This window comes from Pelobates fuscus, chromosome 4 (genome assembly GCF_036172605.1).
Source record: "Pelobates fuscus isolate aPelFus1 chromosome 4, aPelFus1.pri, whole genome shotgun sequence".
Lineage (NCBI taxonomy): Eukaryota > Metazoa > Chordata > Amphibia > Anura > Pelobatidae > Pelobates > Pelobates fuscus.
Genome location: NC_086320.1, coordinates 286,788,713 through 286,811,358, shown reverse-complemented (window position 1 = coordinate 286,811,358; position 22,646 = coordinate 286,788,713). Strand labels below are relative to the sequence as shown.

The window sequence follows — 22,646 nt, the reverse complement described above, 5'->3', positions numbered from 1 at the left end:
CAGCAGAATCTGTTCTACCGTTGATGGTCGCAGGTTCAATGCCCAGCAAGGTTGATTTAACCTTTCATCCTTCCAAGGTAGTTAAAAGGAGTACCATTAACCCCTTAACGCCGTTACGACGTACCATGCCGTCCCGCATTAAATGGGCTTTAAAGCCGTTGCGGCGGCATGGTACGTCGTAACGGCTTTAAGCCCCTGTTGGAGAGGTGTACTCACCTCCGCCGCGATCCTCTTCTGGGGGGCTGCCTGAGAGCCCAGGCAGCCCCCCTCTGGCAAATGAGGCCCCCGGGGGCCATGTGATCTCTCTCAAAGAGCGATCACATGGCCCCCTATAGCTGGCTATGGATCTGGTGGGAAAGTAAAAAAAAATATATTAAACATGTGTAAAAATAAATTTAAAATATATATATATATATATATATATATATATATATATATAATATATAATATATATATATAATATGTATATATAATATATATACACATATTATATATATGTAACGTCATACAAAGTGTATTTTAATATTAATATAAGTATATATATTAATATTAAAATACACTTAGAATGACGTTAAATATATATAATATGTATATATATTATATATATAATAGATGCACATATATTATATATAAATATGTATAATTAAAATAATAAATAAATAAAATAATAAAATAAATAAATAAAATATTGAAACAAAATTTAATATAAATTATATATGCATATGTAATTTCATTCTAACTGTATTTTGTTATTAATATATATATATATATCGGTAACAAAATACACTTAGAATGACATTCTATATATATCTATCTATATATAAAATACAAATAACCGCAAATATATATATATATATATAGATAAATACATATAATTACATAAAAGATTACATTAGTATACACGTAGAATTTAAATACCTATAAATGCATATATATTAAAATTCTACATGTATATTTAAATAATCTTTTAACGTAATTATGTGATTTGATTGACATGCCTGACAACACAGGGAGAAAGTGCAGAGAATTTAATTGGCAAGCACTATATTTGACCCTGTAACTCTCCAAGACACCATAAAACCTGTACATAGGGGGTACTGTCTTACTCGGGAGACTTCGCTGAACTCAAATATTAGTGTTTCAAACTGGTAAATTGTATTACAACGATGATATTTTAAGTAAAAGTGACGTTTGTCGCATTTTTTACAAGTGAACGTTTTTTTTCTGGTCTATATTATTGTTGTAATATGTTTTACTGTTTTAAAACACTAATATTTGTGTTTAGTGAAGTCTCCCGAGAATAACAGTACCCCCCATGTACAGGTTCTGTTGTGTTTTGGAAAGTTAGAGAGTCACATATAAGGCTTGCATTTAATTTTTTTCACATTGAAATTTGCCAGATTGGTTATGTTGCCTTTGAGAGCATATGGTAGCCCAGGAATGAGAATTACCCCCATGATGGCATACAATTTGCAAAAGTAGACAACCCGAGGTATTGCAAGTGGGGTATGTCCAGTCTTTCTTAGTAGCCACTTAGTCACAAACACTGGCCAAATATTCGTTTTTTGCTTTTTTTCACACAAAAACAAATATGAACGCTAATTTTGGCCAGTGTTTGTGACTAAGTGGCTACTAAAAAAGACTAAACATACCCCACTTTCAATACCTTGGCTTGTCTACTTTTTCAAATGCTATGCCATTATGGGGGTAATTCTCATTCCTGGCTACCACACCGTCTCAAAGGTAACATTACTAATCTGGAAAATTTCAATTTGAAAATGGAATGTTCTATATTTGGCCCTGTAACTTTCCAAAACAACATAAAACCTGTTAATGGGGGGTACTGTTGTACTCGTGACACATTGCTGATTACAAATATGTGCATTGTTTTGCAGTAAAATCTAACAGTATTATGACAATCACAGTTAAAATGTCAGACGGAAATGCAAATTTAAAAAAAAATCTTATTTTCTCACATTTTTATTTTATTTTATTCATAATAAATAATGTTCCATATATGAATAGTTAATGATAAATTAAAGCGCTGTTTCTCCTGAACAAAATGATATATAATAAGTGTGGGTGCATATAATTTGAAAGAGGGGAACTACAGGTGAACAGACATATAGCGCAAATTTTAGTTTTTGTTTACGTTTTGTTTTGATCAGAACGTGCACTATTGACTCCGTCCTGAAGGGGTTAAATTGGGTAATAATAACATCCCCTGGATGTTGGGCAAAAGTAACATCCCCAGGATGTACTTAGAAACCAGAGTAATCTGAATGTAGTTTCCTGGTTAAAGGCATTCTATAGTGCAAAAAAATCAAAGCCGTTTTCCTGGCAATAAAGAATCCCACAATGCCCCGCTCCCTCGCGCCCCCCTTCAGTCATTTACCTGAATCCAGCGCCGATGTCCCTCGGCGCTGGGTTAGGCTCCGCCCACACTCCTCCCCCGCAGACATCAGCCAGCGTGGGAGACCTAATTTGCATGCGTGGCAATGGCCGCGCTCACATAAGGATTTCCCCATATGAAAGTATTATTCAATGCTTTCCTATAGGGAAAAATCTGACGCTGGAGGTCCTCATGCAGATCGTCAGATAACAGAACAAAGGTCCGTTACAAACCAGGAAGCTGTCTAGTGGCTGTCTGGTAGACAACTGCTAGAGGTGGAGTTAACCCAGGCTAGTAATTATTGTTTTATGTAAAACATTATGTTTTAGAAATACAGCAATTCTGATTTGTGGTGCTGTTTTCACTGTGACTTATATTGTGATATTGACACATTGGTTTCCTAAGCCAAATTTATTAACAGACCAGACCCATTCGCTGTAAAATCAAAAGAAAGTCAAGCTTTATAACGATGTAGCCCATGGACTGCCTTGCATAAAAGCCTGTTAGAGGAATACCCAAGAGCTCTTGTTATATTTTGCTTGTTGTTGAAATACAGTCACCCAGAATCTTCAGTAGTTGGAAGGCTCTCCGTTCACGTACTGTGCTACAGTGTTTTGGGTAATGGCAGTTGGAAACAGAAAACACTTTCAATTTTTTGTAGATTCCATTCTGTTGCCAGGAATAGTGAAAATGAGTGTCGCCTGGGATCATGCAGGAATATCCTGTACTCATGAATATTTTTGGAAATGGCTCATCTGGAATTCACATCTTTTATTAAAGAGGAAATGCTGCTCGTTCTTAATCTAATGTTTCTCTTCTGCCATTAGGATGCTGTAATGTTATCTGTTCTGATAAAACCGGCACTCTGACCAAGAATGAAATGACCGTAACACATATTTTTACTTCGGATGGAATCCATGTAGAGGTATAAATGTCGCTTTATGGTGAATATTGTTATTGATTGCAAAAGTTATAATCGTTTGACATGAAAGTTAGTTGAACGATATTGTGTATATGAATTCATGTGTTTCTATTCAAATGCAACTGATACACAGTTAGTCAAATACTAGACTTCAAACTGTTAGTGGACTGCAAACTACATAAACTTTTATCAGCAGGCAACACAGTGTGTGTTTGGCAAAGGATCAAAAGAATGTGGTCTGCTAAACTCTGGAGGTTCATTTAAGTCATGTTTTTTTTTAACCCAGAAAAAAAATTAAGCCAAGCCCTTCTTCTCTGTGTAGTCTAACACTGCCTCTAAAATTTAAAAAAATGCTTTTAGATCTTTGTAGAAGCAAAAATATTTTTAAAACCTTGCAGAGATTTTGAAAATGTCATGTATTTTTAAAACATATACCAACTGGATTTGACCTCTCAGGAGTTGTTGAAAAGTGGGGAAAACATAATTTAAATCGTATTCCTTATATTGAATAGGAGAATGTAAAACATCTTTTATTCAACGTAATACAAATGCAGTGAGTATAATCACTTAAAGGGTTACTCCAACCATCATCACCACTTCTGCTTTTTGATGTGGTCATGGTGATAAGAGTCTGGATGTGATGTGTTTCAGCTTGAAACACTGCACGTTCAGAGATATTTTTAATTGTGTTCTGGGCCAAGTTGCACCCCCAGCACATGTAACTTAGGCAGCCCATAACTCTGTACCACGCTGCCTAATGTCAATTCTGTGCATATTTTACGTCTGTTGTCAGCATGCACTTCACTAAGAATAGCTGGCTCGAAAAAAGAATGACTTTAGGATAGAAAATATGGATTTGGGCCCAAAATAGGGACTGTCCTTCTTAAATAGGGACACTTGGGAAGTATGCGATAGTTGCTGTACCCTAGCACCACCTTTCACCAGTAAAGGGTGAAATCGTTTTCACAGTTTGATTTAACCCCTTAAGGACCAAACTTCTGGAATAAAAGGGAATCATGACATGTCACACATGTCATGTGTCCTTAAGGGGTTAAACCCACTTACAGACGAATGACAGAATAATTCCATATTAACAAGCTGATCTTTAAACATCCTACAGTTAATTTGAACGTAACAAACAGTTAGTTACAATGCAGGCTGTATAAAGGTACCAAAGTTAAATTACGAGGGCAAACCGGCTTGCCCTCGTAAATTGGGCATTTAGGGACTAATTATAATGACAGCATGAATTTGGTTCTCATTAGGTTAATATTTACCGTAGATACTACTTAGGAAGAAGGGTTCGGATATAAACATCAATGGGAACATTTTCTGGTAAAATATTAATTAAAAAATACATGTTTCCTACTGAACATTATGAAATCGTTTTAAGCCGGGAAAAGTATTAGACTCTGACATAGTTTTAAATTATTTTAAAATATGTTTGTGGTTGTCTTTAGAATGCAGAAAAACCTGTCCCATAACTGTGTCGGTGAGAAAAAATGCAAAATGAAAAACCATGATGCAGTACATTAGTTACTAAGTAATTGAGGTTAACAAAAAAACAAAAAACACAACACATCTTTGTCAAGGTTAACATTTCACACACACCCTCACACTTGTCACTATTTTGGTTTCAAAATTAAATTAAATGTGTTTATTAGAAGAAAATATTTGTAAGTATAGATTCTGTAATGTTATAAAATGCTGTCGCAGTTTTTCCATAAAGTGAAATTGTCAGCAATTTCCAATGCAGCTATTTTGGCCTGAAATATATCTTTGTTTTCCTGATAGTCCAGTGAACCCCTCTTACAGTAAATGCTCTTTTTATTTAAAGGAACCCTTAGTGTAATTATACATTGTAACCTATAAAGTGCCACTTAAAGTTTAATTTTGCTTCTTTGCTATAAGAAAAAGAAATATTTTGGCAAATTTGTCTAAATGAAGAAAAACAGGCATGTATTTTTTTTAGATGTATGCAGTTTTTTTTTTTTTTTTTTTACCCATTGAAACTAATTGCTGATCCTTAATAAGTATACTTTGACAACAAAAGATGCTTGTTTTGAAATGTTATCACAATAGGCAAGGCTAATTAGAATACTCTATATCAAATATGTGTAAAAATGCCTCTCTTTTGAAAGAAAATCAAATATTAACCTCTGAAAGAGCAATGATAATCACTATCTGGTCTTTGAAGCATTATTGCAAACATGGAATGCCTTGCATATTAAGCATTGCCGTGCATTCTAATTTTGAAATAGAATCTTCAAAAGCAATGTTGTTTTCTGGCGACATTAGATGTCACTTGTCTATAAAGGAAAATCGTAAAAAAAAAATTATAATTAGTGAAAATAAAACTTTATTTAATGTACGTAATTGAGCTTCTTTGTATGTTGTTATATATTGCAATAAAAAAAAAGGTAGATATTTTAATACATACCCATGCTTACTTATGTTCCACTGGGACAACCATATTTAAAAAGAATCGTCAAACTAAATATCATACAGGTATCCATGGGCTCTCCTAATGTTATGCCCAAGTGCCATGCATCACTGAGATGCAGCAGCAAATTGCATATATTCTTTGTTTAGTGGAATAAGGGTGTATGTACACACACTGTATACTCTTGGTTTACATTAAATGTTTGTCTTGTTTACCTATTGTACAGCACTGTGGAATATGTTGGTGCAATATAAATATTTGTAATTATAATTTTTTTTTTTTTTTTTTTTTTTTTTTTTTTTTTTTTTTTTTTGTAAATCTTTCTTTTATTGAGGCATATGGTTATGGTGGTACAGAATAAAGAGAGGGAGACTTGCAGGGGTTATACAGGCAAATATCGTCATAACAGGTTACAAAATCTCCTTGGATTATCAGCCTCATTTTATATTTTTTAAACAAGCTTAAAACATTGGGTTATTCAAACAGGTGGATTAAAATGTATGTCTCGGTTATCCAGCTTAATTAATGTAACGTTGATACATCGATTTACATTTTATGTAAGCACATAGGGATATCAAGCTTTATAACAATAATAGATTGGTTTAATCACGCTAAGCTTGGCAGATGTATAAGTGGTCTAGTGGACTACTAGAAATGCATCAGGATAACTGTCGTTTAACATAGCTAAGTCGGCATTCTTGCAGGGCAGATGTTGTGAGTAACATAACATAGAGCTGCGTTTTGTCGTGGGACGCGAGTTAAGGACTCTTTTAATAATGGGTTTCTGCAGGCATAAGTTTTCCATCAGGGGGCAGCAGAGCAGCAGGCTCAGGTATTGTAGTTAGAATAAGCAGAAGGATTGGGGGCTTATAATACCTAGCACAACTTTTTCAAATATACACTTTTCATAAACATTAAGGTTGTTGTTTAGACCACACAGGCTAAGGGGTTAAGGATGCTAAGCATTACTTAATAAGAGGAAACCACCAGGTCTGTTAAGAATTGTGTGACAAGCGGTAGAATGACCGAGTGGGTATAACAGTAGTATATGTATAAAACAGTATATCATAACACATGCTGCTATGCTATATCAGAGCTGTGCGTGTAAGAGGGAACAGCAAATCTTTGCCCTGACATATCAAGTGTCCCCTTGTGCTCGTACTACTCAGCCTATGCCCATGGCTGTCAGACACAGTTCAAATCCTTTTGCAGGGTAGTTGGGTTCCCTCAGTGGGTGCTTGGTCCTGGCTTGGTGTAACTGGGGTGCCTCCTGTGTCGCCATGTGGCGGTTGTCTGCAGCCCTGGGTCGCCGCGTGGTTACTCGCTTGTCCAGTGTGCCTTGCTTCGATATGTTGCAGGGCCTTTTAGTCTGCTTGGCATCCTCCTTACTGCGCTGATGCAGGTAGATGCTTGTGCCCGGGTCGGCTAGCTTCACTCCTCGCCCTCCTGCGTGTCGGGGCCTACGTGGTCGGGTGGCTGCTCCAAAGGCCCGTAGTGGGATTCCATAGTGGCGCCGGCGGGTCACCGGGCGAATCCACGAGGCCACCGTCCGAGCGGCATGGTGGTAGGGCATACCCCTGGCTCGCAGCAGCATACAGAGGGTTGAGCAGAGCCGGTCAAGAGCCTCCACGGGGTGCGTGTGGGCCTGGGCGCCCGCATTCTGCTTGCATTGCTTTCGTTGGGTAGCCATCTTGGGTAAGTTCCAGCCGTTTTTTGCTACTGCCCGTTGTCCTGGCTCTCTCTGCTCGTTTTGTGGCTTTTGCCCGCTTGTCTAGCTGGGACCGGGATGACCCCCACCGGTCCAGGGGGGGGGGGTTAGGGAGTCGGTATCGAGTCTTGGGGTACCTTGTGCTGTAGAGAGCGGCCGCCTCTCTCCAGCTCTTACTCCTGTAGGCCTCAGGGTACGGCCCGGTCTGTGCGCCCCAACAGGCTCCAGAGAGGTATCCCCCGATTCCCCGGTGCACCCCCGACGTGGGTAGTACACTTTGGTGGGTCTTTGGGGCTGTGTAGCCGGCGATATTGCCCTATTTTCGGGTCGCCCAGCAGGAGCTCCTTCCCCACACGTCCGTTCAGCTTGGTGGTCAGACTCCGCCCCCCGTAATTATAATTTTTAACACAGTCTTTGTCATCGTGTGCCACTTGGCTGCATCATTCTTATTGTGTTTTTCAGGTTACTGGAGTTGGGTACAATCGCTTTGGAGAAGTGATCCATGATGGTGATATTATTCATGGGTTTTGCAACCCATCAATAACTAAGGTTGTTGAGGTAAGTGTTCCGGTACTTCTATTTCCTGTCCTCTCTTTTATGTTGGCAGGCTAATTAATATCAGGGCAGCAGTTTGATTTACTAACAGGGCTGTTTCTGAGAATTCTGAATGCACGGCTTGTAACTACATCTTTTAATACGCGTCTCACAACAACCTTATTCCCTCTTAATCCATCTGTTTTATGAATGGATTATAATTAGGTCTCACTGAGCATCTAATATTAAAAGGCAATTGAGATTCCGCCTTAATGCTTTGTCAGTGATGGCTGAGCTTGAAACGACTGGTATTTGTGATCTGTTTCTCTTCGGGCCGGCTGAGCATTATCTGCACTTTTCTTTTGTAGTTTATTAATCACTGTATTACCATGAATAGCCATCACAGTGTTACATGTTCAGTGGAGCAATCTCCATACTTGATTATTTTTTTTTTCTTCTTCTTTTCTTTTCATGATACCAGTTGCATGGTCTTGGCAAAAGCCCAAAAGTTTTGCACCTTTGTTCTACCCCCCCATATTTTCAACTGCAAGGGAAAAATAACTACAGCTGCGTATTTCTTAAAAGGCCCTGCTACTTATTCAAAGTTAAAGGAACACTCCAGGCACCATAATCACTACAGCTTGTTGTAGTAGTTATGGTGCTGTGAATGCTCAGGTGCCTGTCATCTTGTTTGTGGTTATGGTGATTGGAGTGTTTCTTTAACTCTCCTGTATAATTGGTGGATCAAAAGTGTTCTCTCAGATCTATAGAGCAATGAATAGGGGGTTGTAAAAACCTTAACATAGAAACATCACTTTCCCTTTTAAGGTAAATAATATAAAAATAAATTTATTAAAAGAGATCACAATTTTTTATTTCTTTTACGATTGACTACTCTTCAGTTGCTTACCTTGCGATCACAAAACTGGGGAGACTTTTTACACAAATTCTTGCGGAATGTGCGGGGCAAGCTCAAGACTGCTGACTCCCGTGATTTTCCGACCATTCTAATGCTTTAAAATTAATCTAGGGGTTGTAGGCCATCCACACGTGGAAGGCTAGAGTTTGAGATTCCCTCCACTTACAGGGTTTTTCACTAAAGTGAGAATTCAAAGTGAATTTCACATTTAAGGTAAACGTAAGTCAGCTATCCTTTTAGTTTGACTACTCTGCCCTTAAATTTGAAATTCACTTTGAATTGTCACTTTAGTGAGTAAGCCTTTCAGGGAAACAAAAAAAGTTGCGTTACTTTGGCAAATTAAATATAGTATAGCAGAGTACCAATAACAACGGCAAGCTGCCCAGAAATTGGGACAACGTTTGTATCTATCAGTGTTGGCTAACCCTTGAACCCGTTATCTATGTCAGCTACAGACCATATTATCTCTAGCTGTTCTACATAATAACTGCATACAGCCTTGGGAATAATAGAAACAGGAGCAAACTCTTTATTTGCCCATAGTACAAATATGTGTTTACTATTCTTTCAAAGTAGATAATTTGATGTAAAATGTATTAATAGTAATTACCTCTCACCTGTCCTTAGGCTGGCTGTGTGTGTAATGATGCTGAAATAAGGAACAACATTTTAATGGGAAAACCAACGGAGGGGGCCTTGATAGCTCTATCCATGAAGGTAAGTGATGAAGGCGTTTATGTTCCAGCTTCTCTTCCAGCTGGTGTATTTGGATGGATTGAAGTCTGCTATAATACTATTAATTATTGATCGTTTGTATTACACTGCCTGTTTTGAGTAGTTAACTGATTTTTTTTAAGGAACTTTCTATATTCTACAGAGAATGAGAAATAGATGGCGTTATTCACTAAAATGTGAATTGTGGAGCATTTTTAAATTAATTTCAAATGTTAGGCCAAAGTAGCTGACTTGGATAAAATATCCAAGCTATGTTTTCAATGTGGCAATTTTTTGCTAAACTTTGTATTCGGTTGGCATTTTTCTGCAATTGTCATTTAGTTACTAACTGCAACCACCATATACAGTTTAGTTTAGTAACTAGCCCTTATCATTAGTTATTGTGAAAGAATAGATTAGTTCTATAGTTGGTCCAAGTTTTCCACATGTCAGCTGTTGTTAGGTCAACCAGTGTCTGCTTCGTCCTATATCATTTGTAAGGGTGAAAGAGCCCCCTGGGTAGTGCAGTACAGTTTATCAACCAGAGGTCAGGGCTACCAAAACTTTGCGTGATGTATAAAAAAAAAAGAGAATGTGAGTGCTTGTACAGTACGGAGTACAAAAAGGATCAGTAGTAGATCTGCAGAAAATGAACATCGTATAAAATGCACTTAGAACCAAACAAACATTGTAATAGAGACACAATGTGTGTTTGTTCTTTTACATAATGACATGTCGCTGGGAAGGAAGTGTGTGTATTTTAGATCTGCAAAGTTGCCTGAAAATAGGGAAGATGCAAGATAATAATTTGTATATAATATAGAGCTCACATTTGATGGAATGGATTGTGTCATCTCCATTGGGGAATATACCAAACTCCCTGCATTTTAGAATTTACCTATATTTGCAACAGTCAAATAATCCAGTACACGTAGATTCATGGGCCATATTACATTGAGAGCCTCGTGGAGGTTCAGTGGGAAAAGAAGTTTTTCATGCATTGAAGTCCAGATTCCTCTTTCTGTATACTTGGTCCCCATTCTTTTACAAGGGCATTGAATAGAGAATTTTGCTAAATATTATGCAAGGGAAGCTGATTGCTATCAGCACAACAGTCTGCCTCAACCCCATACCTCCAGCACTGGGGTTATACTAAATGTTTCATTAAGAAACATCCAGACAATGTAGATAATGGTGTAGCATTAGTAGTTGACCACTAACACTAGTATTTGTAGACGGTGAAGAATAATGTATTTGACATGCTTTAATATTCACTCACTGAATAATATTGAAAACTAATGCTGCACATTGTCAAGTAAAATGCTGCCATCTATTGGTATAAAGAAAGTGCATTGTGGGTGTGGGGTGGTCCTTTTAAAGAATGATCTAAATACCATAGCCACTACGGCTAATGCAGTGGATATAGTTGTAGCAGGTTATTGTCACGAACCCCTCCATTTCCAGATTTCGTGCAGAATGAAAGTGCCTGGGCCTGGCCCCGGCTCCTCACTTACCCCAATATTAAAAACCAAAAGAAACAAACAATATCAGAAAGAGAAATCAGAAGTGGTGCAAAGATGGATTATTTTTGTGAATTACAAAAAGGCAGAAAAGAGGCACCACTGTTTAAATGGTGGAGTAAACGTTTTCATATATACGAAAAGGGATCATGCACTCAAAGCTGGTGCAAACGAGAAAGAGACACTTCTAATATATAAGAGACAATCTTAAATTATATAACCCCATGTTTTTGAAAATAACCAAGCAAGCTGAAGCGTTAAGGGGTTTGGAGTGTTCCTTTAATTTAATATGAAACTTGAGAAGAGGCAGAGCACCACTCAAAAACCTTCAGTCTCTCGGATTTTAAATCGTAACCATGAATTCATTACAGATAAATATAAAGGGAATATTTGCTGTTGAACCGTATAACTGAGGATTAGAACAGCTTAATTACGTTACCATCATGTTGATATCTGTATTTATGATGTTGTGGCTCTTTATTATATGGTGCAAATATTTGGCATATTTTTTATGACTGCCTCCTTACAGAGCATTTATTTTGTAGTTTTTGCAGTGTTCTGTTGAAAGACACTAAAAATATTTTTTTTTCTTTTTCAATTTTGCTTGTTAAGTATAAGAAGCTAAATTTAAAATTTGTGCTTCTGTCTGAACTATGTAAATCAGACAAGAGAGTGAGGGAGTTGTTGGCTGGTAAGTGACTCTCACGTCAGTCACACCGTATTTTATATATCAGATGATTGTGGGAAACCTAGTTATTTACCATCTACCAATTGCAAATACAATTAATGTTTCAGTGTGGGAGGTACAACGTGACTGAGTGCTAGCCTGCAGCCTGAATCCTTCTTGTCTGGTTTGTTTTGGCATCTCAATATTAATATATTACATTAAACAAACAATTCCCCTAGACTCTAGGCTGGATTGTTTTGCCAGTAACAGTCTTTCTCACAAGTTTGTCATTAATTGTAGATGGGGCTTGAAGGCTTACGGCATGACTATATTCGCAAATCAGAGTATCCCTTCAGCTCAGAACAGAAATGGATGGCGGTGCGGTGTGTGCATCGGACTCAGCAGGTAATTTACATTTTAACCAAAATCTGGGATTTCTTATATAATTTTTTTCCCCATGAATAATTTGTATTGAATTTTCTCATATTCATATTAAGTTCACATATATAGATACATTTCACATATACAGTGCTTTCTTGGTGCAGTCATGGGTACATTTGGAATTGCGCGGGTTAGACCGCATTTTACAGTCTCTAGGCACAAGACAATTATAGGGTATATAATCCAACGCATCACAGTACATGCATGATATCAATATTTTACCCCATTCTGGAGTTGTGTACTCTTTACGACTATTAGCTTTGTGTCTGTAGCCAGGAGAACAATATTTGCATCATTATGAACTTATATAGCATTAAGTGAACTCAAGATAAACAGAAATTAAAAGAACATAACATAATAACAAACGTAACATGCATGGTATGCATCAAATCAATTAGTTTTCAAGAAATCCTGTAGGGCTATCAGCACGCGTCCAGCATTGCATTTAAGGAGAGTGTCACACCACGACACCCCACTATGGGTCAGTAAATCTTCTAGGGAACCAGTGCCCAATTGCCAGTTGGCCCATATTGAGTCATAGGTTTGTAGGGTATTATTTATTCTATGGCTCATTTCCTCATAGATTCTCGTGGTGTTTAATTTCTCTATTACCATTGATAAAGGTGGAGGGTGCTTGTTCTTCCAGAAAGTGGCTATACTGCTTTTGGCAGCAATCAGCACATGTATGATGAGTGTTCTCATAGGTTTTGGCAGGTGGGCAGGCAACATGTGTGAAATATTTGCTTCTATTTGAAGCAATAGGGAGAACTTTGTTTTATTTTTTCCCAAAACGGGTGTTTTACCTGGAAATGCCAGAAAACATAGCCGATCATCCGCACCTGCACACCGCATCTCCAGCAGTTAGACGTGGCATTGATAAAAATGTGAGCCTGTGTGCAGTCATGTACCATCTAGTCCATATTTTGTAGGTAGCTTCAATATGGTCTTGGCATTTTGTCGTTTGTTTGGTGTGTCTTCGTGCTCTCAGCCATTGTTCGTTAGAGAATTGCGTGTTAAGTTCCTCTTCCCATTTGAGCATATATGAGAATTTGGAGAGTTTGGCGTGTTCTAGCAGGGCTCTATAGCAGAGTGCCTAATGGTTTTGTGCCTCTCTTTATTCCCCTGTATTATTGGGTGATAACACTTCTGTCAGTAGTCTGAATGTTGTTTTTAGTCAGGATGTGTTTGAGCCTTAAGTACGTGAACATGTCTCTGGAGGGTAGTTTATATTTCTGCTCTAATTCCGGGTATGGCACTAGCCCATTGTCGTTATATAGTTGACCTATATTTACTATCCCTGCCTTTACCCACAATTTGATAGGTAGGTCGGGCGTGTAATACTGTAGACTTATTAGAGCTGCAAACATTAGTGGGTGGCTAGGAGCCAAAAGTTTGGTTGCCCATGTGAACCAAGTTTTGGCCGCCATATTCATAGTTCGTAATGGATTTAGACCGGGTGGGTGTAAGTTTGTGCTATAGTGTAAGGCTGTGTAATAGCATTTTCAAGCATATACCGTAGGGATACTCTGGTACGTAGATAGCATCCCCTAATTGGGCCAATTTGGCGGCGATATATTTGTGGATATCTTGGGTACCTAGGCCTCCTTCATGGAACTAGTACATGTTTGTGGCTGCTATTCGGGGCGGTTTACGCTTCCATATATGTGCGTGCTGAACAGAAAAATAATTTGAGGTAGTACCATAATTTTTTTAAATTTTTTTTTTTTTAAATTCTTTATTTTTATCGTGCTTTGAGTGGATAACAAACAAGCTCATGGAGCCCCAAGAGCATACCCCGAGCATATTTTTCAAGCTTAACATTTGGAACAATGAACTTATCAGCACATTTTATAATGTTAAAATAATGTCGCTCAGAACAGGATGTTAGCAAAAAACATGTTACATTAGCATGGGTTATGATCACAAGAGGTGTAATAACATGTCTATCTTAGTTAGATCAAGCAATATCTGCACTCGGGTGTCGGTTGTGTAAGCTTTGCCCTCCTACCCAGGGTGGGATGGGGGGGGGGGGGATGATTGCCTTTGTGCATGGTTGACCTCTCAAGAGAGGCTTAGCCCCTAACCAAGGGGGTAGCGGGGGGAGGGGGGGGTGCACTTCAATGATTGGTCATGTGTGGCTAGATGTAACCGGACTAGGGTCATAGGTGGCGCAGCTTCGTGGGTGTTTGGGTGTAGTATCGTGAGCCTGGTGTCTTTATGCCCAGTGGGCCCAGGCTGAATATTGTGTCTTCTAGTGGGTGGTTCTACCACAAGGGACATAGACATATGGCATGGAAAAAGAAGAAGAAAAAAAAAGAGAAAAACAAGCAGAACTTTACATCTCTACAATTTTGCAGCCTTGGGCTAGTACCATAATTTTGACCGTGTTCACTCGGCCAAGCCACGGTATCATATTGTTCTCCCACTTCTGCACTTTTAGTTGTAAGAAGTTATGCAGTCGTAGGTGGTTTGCTTGTGTTGGTGCATGTTTCGTTGTGGCTAGGTGTATGCCCAGATATGTTAGTTTTCTCTTGCCAGTCGAATTTGAATTGTGTTTTTAGTGCCGCTTTTATTGATTTATTCAAATTTATAGGGAGTACCTGGGTTTTTGCAGTAGTATTCTTATAATAGGATATTGTGCTGTAGGTGTGCAATAGATTCATGACACTCGGCAGTGACTCTTGGGGATTCTGAAGTATTAGCAGTATATCGTCGGCAAACAATGCTAGTTTCGTGTCTGTGTGCATACCTTTAATTTTGGCTTGTGTTTGAATGTGTTTTACTAATGGTTCAAAGCCAACAAAAGCCCTGACTCCCCCTTCCTCTGTAAGAGTTCTATCAGGTTTAAAAACAGTCTGGTGTTGTCTCTGGCTTATCGTCCCGGAACAAAATCCGCCTGTTCCCTGGACACCGAAGATGCCAGTTGTGGTTTGATCTGATTTGCTATAACTTTTGCAAAGATTTTAGTGTCTGCATTTAGGAGTGAGATGGGGCAAAAATTTTCGCATTTGGTCGGGGGTTTGCCTGGCCTAGGCAGTTTGATGATATTTGCCTCTATCATTTCTGGAGGGATGGTGCCTGTTGTCATGATATTGTTAAATAACAAGGTTAGGTGTGGTGTTAAGATGTCTACAAAAGTGATGTAATAAATATCGGGCAGGCCATCTGGCCCAGGGGCTTTTTGATTTGGCAGTGTTTTAACCACCTCACATTCCTCCTCCACTGTGAATAGGGCATCCATCTTATTTGTTGTGTCGACAGGTATCAGAGGCAGCTCAATGTTGTGTATGAAGTCACCTATGGCACTATGAGATGGTTGTGCAACCTGTTTATTCGCTTTTAGATTGTAGAGTGATTCGTAATAGTTGGTGAATTTGTTAAGTACGTTGTGGCGAAAGTAACCTCACCACTGGTTTTTGGAGGGGCCTGTTTGCCAGCCTCCTGCCCTGCGACTATGGCCCTGGGATGTATTGCCCTTTAAGGAACTGAGTTGGGGCTTATGAACTGATATTATACAGTTACTGACCTTTTAAGAACTGTATTTGGGCTTATGGATTTTTATAAATGCTGTTTTTGGCCCTTTAAGTACTTTGGAGCAGTGTTGCAACTTTAAATTTTAATGCATTTTAATGCAGTCGAACGCGGTCAGTGGTGTGTGCCGTCAAATCCCTGGAACGGAAATCGGCCACACATTTGAACGAACACCGCTGACCTGTACCTTCCCCTACCCTCCGACACCGCGGCTGGAGACTAAGTCACGTTCGAATGGGACTTTGTCATCTTTTTCATGTGAAATAGACTGCCACTTGACGAACGACCATCGCGGAAGTTTAACCTCGTTTTACTTCGACACTTCGACAGAAGTCGGAGTGCGTTCGACTATTCGAACGCCGACTTCGGATGGGACTTTGTCAATTTTCAAGGCAGAAATAGACCAACCGCACAGCCTGAATCTGTGGAACTGTTTTGGGCAGGAAAATGTGCTTGCGGTTGGTCATAAAGGACTTCCAGCTAACTCTTTAACCCCTGTAAGGAATTAGTTGAATTTTGGATATGTTTGTAAGTAAAGTGTGCTGATTAATAATATGTGACTTATTAATATTGGATGTATAGTTTTGGAGTTATAAAAATGCATAAAAAAGTTTTAGCTTAGAGATAATTGAGTAGATACAGTAAGAAACTCCATTATCTCCCAAGCAGAGGGGAGGGGATTGCTATGCTCTGCATACTCCCTTAGCTAGTCACTTCTAAGCTCTTGTAAGAGCTTGTTCCTGCTTCACTCTCTTGGAGGAGAGGTTCACCCACTGGAACCTGGAGCCTTGTCGTAGGTCCAGGGTGGGTAGGAGACGGCGAGATCCCAACCAAGCTGCGGCGGTTCGGGGGTCTACGGTTGTTGTGGTGTCTGGCGGAGCGCTTGGAGCCCTCTGTAAGCGCTAGGAGCATCCTTCAACGGAGGTACCCAGTCGGGGTGCCAGGTGATCCGTTACATACGTGGATGGGGTTCACCAGTTTGATACATTCTGCGTTGCAGATTGAAGCTATTTTTGTTTCTGGTTTTCAGTTTGGAGGCCAATAGTTTGCCTGATCTGTTTCCTTGTGTGTGGATTTCTTATATTATGTTTACTTAGCCCCTATAGGTAACATGTGTGTGAGATGTGAAAAATGTAATTTACATGATAAATTGGTGAATTTTTGACAGGGCTAATTTAAATTACCAACTACTTTTTCATACATCTAGTTTAACTTATGTTATCTCATTTATGCATGTACCCTTAATAAAATGACAATTGTATTAACTGTTTGTTGTTAGAGTGAACTGAAATGTAATATGCCTGTGTTAATGGTTTGTGAACTCACTGTAACTCACTCTAGTGCATAGGCCTCTAAAGTCTCAACTATTATATTTATAACAGTCATTCTTTAAACTCTTTGCATGACTTTAATCTTTTCATGACACATGGCATGCCAAACCATCGAGATATGAGATTTACTTGTTTGTCATAATAGGGTTAAAGGTGCTATTTACCTTTCAGTTCTTACCACAATGAGAAACCTGTAAAACATATTGTACTAGATTATTTGGCTACATGTCACAAACTATCCATTATCATCCACCCACAGACAGATTTGGAATTACTTTGTACGTTCTCTACTAAGGAACTGTCTCTTGGCAATAACAAAATATTAACTGCATTAAATATTCAGAAAAGAGAGAAGAGTGCAAAGTAATCTAATGCTTTATGTGACAAAAATAGAGATTATGACAACTCTGAGAACTGATGAAAGCTTAGAGAAACTCAGTATTTTGCCCTTCAGTTAGTTCCTGCTCAGGTCTCAAGATTTTGTTTGCTCACTTGTGACATTACAAAGAGAACCTATACTATTTTCTTATCCGACTGATCCAACTAAAAAGGCCAGTCCAGAACTGAAATGCAGGCAACCTCTGCACAAGAGTTACAGCAACCCCGGTTGATCATTTCGGCCTTCTTTATGTGCACCAGGAGATTGGCAGAATTTGTTTTTATTGTACTGTGTTTTAGTCATTACAATGTAATAGTGTGTTGAAAATCATAACAGCCTTGAGGGTTTACTATGTTGGGAAAACCTTACATGACAGTCATGTGAAATTTATTTATTATTTATTTATAAAATATTTTACCAGGAAAGATACATTGAGATTTCTCTCGTTTTCAAGTATGTCCTGGGTCCACAAATCATTGCATTGTTACAGTTAGTGTACAATAAAATACAAAATTAATATACAATATATACAACATTTAACATAGAACAGGTAGGAAATATATAATCAACCATGACAGGTACATTCTGTTTTGAGGTATGTAGAGAAGGATCTCTTAAAGGACTTTAAACTTAGGGAAGATTTTAATTTGTGCGGGAGGTCGTTCCACAAATGCGGTGCTCTGTAGGAGAAGGAGGATCGGGCTGCTTTCTTTTTATATTGAGGTAGACTAAGTAAAGTGTTGGTACTGGATCGGAGGTTGTAGGAAGTGGGAACAGCCGGGGAAAGCATTGCGTTCAGGTAGGGTGGGAGTTTCCCAGAAAAGCTCTTAAACACAAGGCTAGAAAGATGAAGGGTGCGTCTGGATTCCAGCGACAGCCAGTTTAGTTCTTTTAGCATGTCACAATGGTGGGTCCTGTAATTACATTGTAGCACAAATCGGCAGAACGAGTTATACAATGTGTTGAGTTTATTAATGTGGGATTGCGATGCAGATGCATATACTACATCCCCATAATCAATGATTGGCATCAGCATTTGCTGTACAATCTTTTCCTTTACTGAAGGGCTTAGGCAGGATCACTTTTCCTGTGAAATAATGGCTTCAGAGTAGGTAGTGAGACAACGGGTAGGGTTGCTAAATATACCAAACTGTAGTGATTTGAAAGTAAATTTCTAATTTAGACAATATAAAAAATAAAATAAAATAAAAAAATGAATTTAAAACGAAAATCCTCCTTTAGCTCTGCTATTGTCACGGCATAATAGTACATAACATTTATATGAATACAATTAACCTTGGTAGTGACCTAAAATATTACATTTTAAAAAAAGTAACATGTTACCCTTAATAAATTAGATTTTCCCCATACCAAAATAAAAAAAAGAATGTTTACCTGCTTGAAGCATGAGCAATAATTTCTAATTTGTTTTCTTGTGTTATAATATTTTTCAATCATTGTGTAGGATAAACCAGAGATATGCTTTATGAAAGGTGCCTATGAGCAAGTTGTTAGATACTGCACCACCTACAACGTCAAGGGCCAGACATTACCTCTAACGCTACAGCAGAGGGATTTGTATCATCAAGAGACCGCATATATGGGAACAGCAGGACTGAGAGGTGAGGAATATCTAACATACAACTTTGCAAACTTGTTTTGGTATCCTTTTGTCTTATAGATTCCAACTCTCACCGGCAACCCATAAGTAATGTCTCAATGTCAGTCTTGTGTAGACATTTTTCTGGGGTGCTTGGTGTCCAGGATTTTGCGAGATTGCTTATCACAGTTTTTAAAGATTCAACGTACAATAGTGTTCTAATATATTAATAGTAATATATTAAAACTGGCATTTTATAGAAGTAAAATGAAAGCTCTATGTGCTTATCCTAAACATCATCAACCTACATCAAAATAACTGAAGTAAGCCACCGACCAGGTTGCATTGTTGTCGGGGCATTCTACCTACGCATCTATCATGGGTTTTAGAAGGTACTTCTGCACCTGCACGGTATTATTGGTAAGCTATAAGATAATCCTGATTTCAGGCCCCACTTTGATAAGTAATATTCAGGGACAGACGGTGGTTGTCTGTAAAACTCACCTAATCCCAAACTGCCTGTGTGAGTGTCCTTAATGGTTTTCCTCGATTTCCATTTGTTCTAGAGCCTGTTTTGACATGTGATGTTAGGTGTCAGGGATCTCTTCAAAACACTTAAACATAAAAACCTGCGATTAGCATAAACCTATTTGAGTTAGAGGTTGTGAACTGGAAATCCTTGTGTAAATACTGTAAAGGCTCTGCAGATTTGGCATTACCATGAAAACCAGAGTGTTATGTTTTTATCTATACTTTTTCTTGCAGTTATTGCTTTAGCTTCCGGTCCAGAATTGGGGCAGCTTACATTTTTGGGCCTCGTGGGAATAATCGATCCTCCGCGAACAGGTGTCAAGGAAGCCATCAGTGCTCTGATCCAGTCAGGAGTAGCCATTAAAATGATCACTGGAGACTCACAAGAAACCGCAATTGCCATTGGTAAGGAAACTGGTCACAGTTTTGTTATTTAGTAGCCGCTATCATTGTTTTATATAATTTTTGCCATTATCATTACTTTGATTTAATGCTGTATCACATGTAATTATGGAATGAGCATGTGTGCAGTGGATCATCCTTAGCAGTCTTACAGTCCTCATTGTCCTCACCTAGGTTTCAGCCTTTCAATATACAATACTAGCATGAATTCTCTCAATTAGTCGCAAGCACGTGACAATATAAGGTCATCGAATAGATGTATTAAGTGCATTCATTTACTGAGTACTCACAGACTACTTGAACAGAGGCAGTATATGTCGCATTACCCTACAAAATGTAAACTTCCTGATCTTAATTATACTTTTGTAGTGTCTACAATTTCAATTTTATTTTTTTGTCTACGTCTGAATATGTGTTCAGCCCTGTGTGTTTGTGAATTTGGGAAGTTCATGAATGCAAGAGTAGAGAGTGTGTGTATATATTTATATCTCCTTTATACATTTTCTGTTTTATATCTTCAAAATCTTTTCTTCTTCCATGCTATTCACTGGATTGTACAAATAGGCATCCTATAGATCTGGAATGGTTAGATTTGATAATAGATTTCTGGTTTTTTGATTACCAAGGGGTACTGCTAAATTAATGTACGTATTAGCAGCCTTAGTTGTGCATGCAGGCCCTTCAGTAGAATTCTTAGGGCCACTTATAGAATTCTTAGAGTGGCTGGTTGTGCCCCACCAACAAACACATCGGACAGAGATATATATACATATCACACATTCCAAACTCTCTCATAGGATATGTCAACATATATAAACACACATGGATCCTGGTAAGGGACCTGATCTGGTGGAAGTCTGCAGTGCCTGTTCATATCAGTTTGGTTAATCTGATTGTGCATATACAATTCTATCCCAATCCATTTTTTGCCCTTTTGTATGCTTTTAATATTGACTTTAATAAAAAAAAAGTCAGGTCTTCTTTTTATTTCCTGTATACTCGTAAATAACTAAAGGTCTGTTAAATTATTTGTTTTGTATTTTATTAGGGCACATGGTAAAAAAAAAAACAAACTGTACAAATTAAAATCTGCTTGAGATATGACACACAATTTTCACACTAAGAGTACTTGGCATATTGCATTTAGTACTGGGCATATTGCATTTGAAATGTATAGCGTGTTCCCTGCTTCATCAATGACGTGGACGTCACACATCCACAAAAGAGTTTTGAAAATTGTTCCCTTGTCAAAGCCATCTTCCTTACCATCTGTGTTGCCTGATATTATTTTCTAAAGCAGTGTTCACAAGCAGAGATCTAAAGCCTGTCTAATCAATACTCTCTAAGGTGGCTAGAATACTACAATGACAGTGCTAGTATTCAGTAGTAAAATGCAGCAGTGAACACTACTTCAGAAGATAATATAGGGTCCAAACTGGCGCATATCCATTCTAAATCTTATCGTAACCTGGATTGAACAATGGATCACATGGCTCCATGGCACCTAAGGGTTTGACATAAGCAAGCTATTGATAGTGAGGGTTATTTACTAAAGTGTGAACTGTGGGGAATTCAAAGTTCATTTTATATTGTTGGAAATATTCTCTAGCAAGATAGCTTTCTTTTCTCTTCTGCTATTGGGGCCTAAAATTTGAAATTCACTCTCCTAACACAAACAGAGTTATTCACTAGAGTGAGAATTCTTGGGAATTAATAATGGGTTTCAAAATGTTAAGACAAACGTTGCTGAACTGGAAGTACAGTGAGAACTTTTCCAGTTGTACTATTTTCCCCTTAGAGTTGAAATCCACTTTGAACTTCTGACAATTCTGACTTGAATTACCCAGGTTTTAACCGTCTGGATTTTGATACAGGAATTAACTTTTAGGAACCCCCATTACTTTTGTAAAATATATAAGAAAAATTGTGCTTTTGGACAGAATTTTTCTGAAAAGTGTCCTTTTCTCGTGTGCCCTCTTTTGCTTGTAAAGTGTTTCCTGTCCCTAGATATTTGTGTAAGACAAGCATGTCAAACTCAGAGTCTGGCATGGGCCACATAAACAAGGTTTATGTTTATGTGGGCCAAAAAAAAAAAAAAACACCGTACATTTTCATAGAAAGTAGGTTTATTTTTAAAATACCCCCCCCCCCCCAGCCTCCCCCTCTACTAAACCACAGCACCCCCTCTACTAAATCCCAGTCCCCCCTCTACTAAACCACAGCACCCCTCTCTACCACCCTGTGCCAAATCTGATCCTCCCGCTGACACACACACATACTCAGACAGAAAGACACACACACATACTCACAGACAGACACACACACACATACTCACAGACACACACACACATACTCACAGACACAGTCACACACATACTCACAGACACACAGTCACACACATACTCACAGACAGACACACACTCACTGACAGACACAAACATACTGACACACACACACACTCACTGACACACACACACCTACACAGACACACACACACTCACTGAGACACACATACACAGACACACATACACACACACACACTCACAGACAGACACTCACACACACACTGACAGACACACACACTTACAAATTCTTGCACACACATACTTTAC

General features: G+C 38.4%; 1 protein-coding gene across 3 annotated transcripts in view; it reads left to right on the top strand.

Annotated features, from left to right (window-relative positions):
• ATP2C1 (ATPase secretory pathway Ca2+ transporting 1) overlaps positions 1-22,646 on the top strand; it is a 203,403-nt gene that overhangs the window by 160,386 nt on the left and 20,371 nt on the right. For all 3 annotated transcript variants that reach the window (XM_063452172.1, XM_063452173.1, XM_063452174.1), the window contains 6 exons: positions 3,220-3,317; positions 7,928-8,023; positions 9,546-9,635; positions 12,120-12,224; positions 18,967-19,123; positions 19,867-20,037. In XM_063452172.1, the coding sequence (XP_063308242.1) occupies positions 3,220-3,317; positions 7,928-8,023; positions 9,546-9,635; positions 12,120-12,224; positions 18,967-19,123; positions 19,867-20,037 (717 nt within the window). The remainder of the gene's footprint in view (positions 1-3,219; positions 3,318-7,927; positions 8,024-9,545; positions 9,636-12,119; positions 12,225-18,966; positions 19,124-19,866; positions 20,038-22,646) is intronic.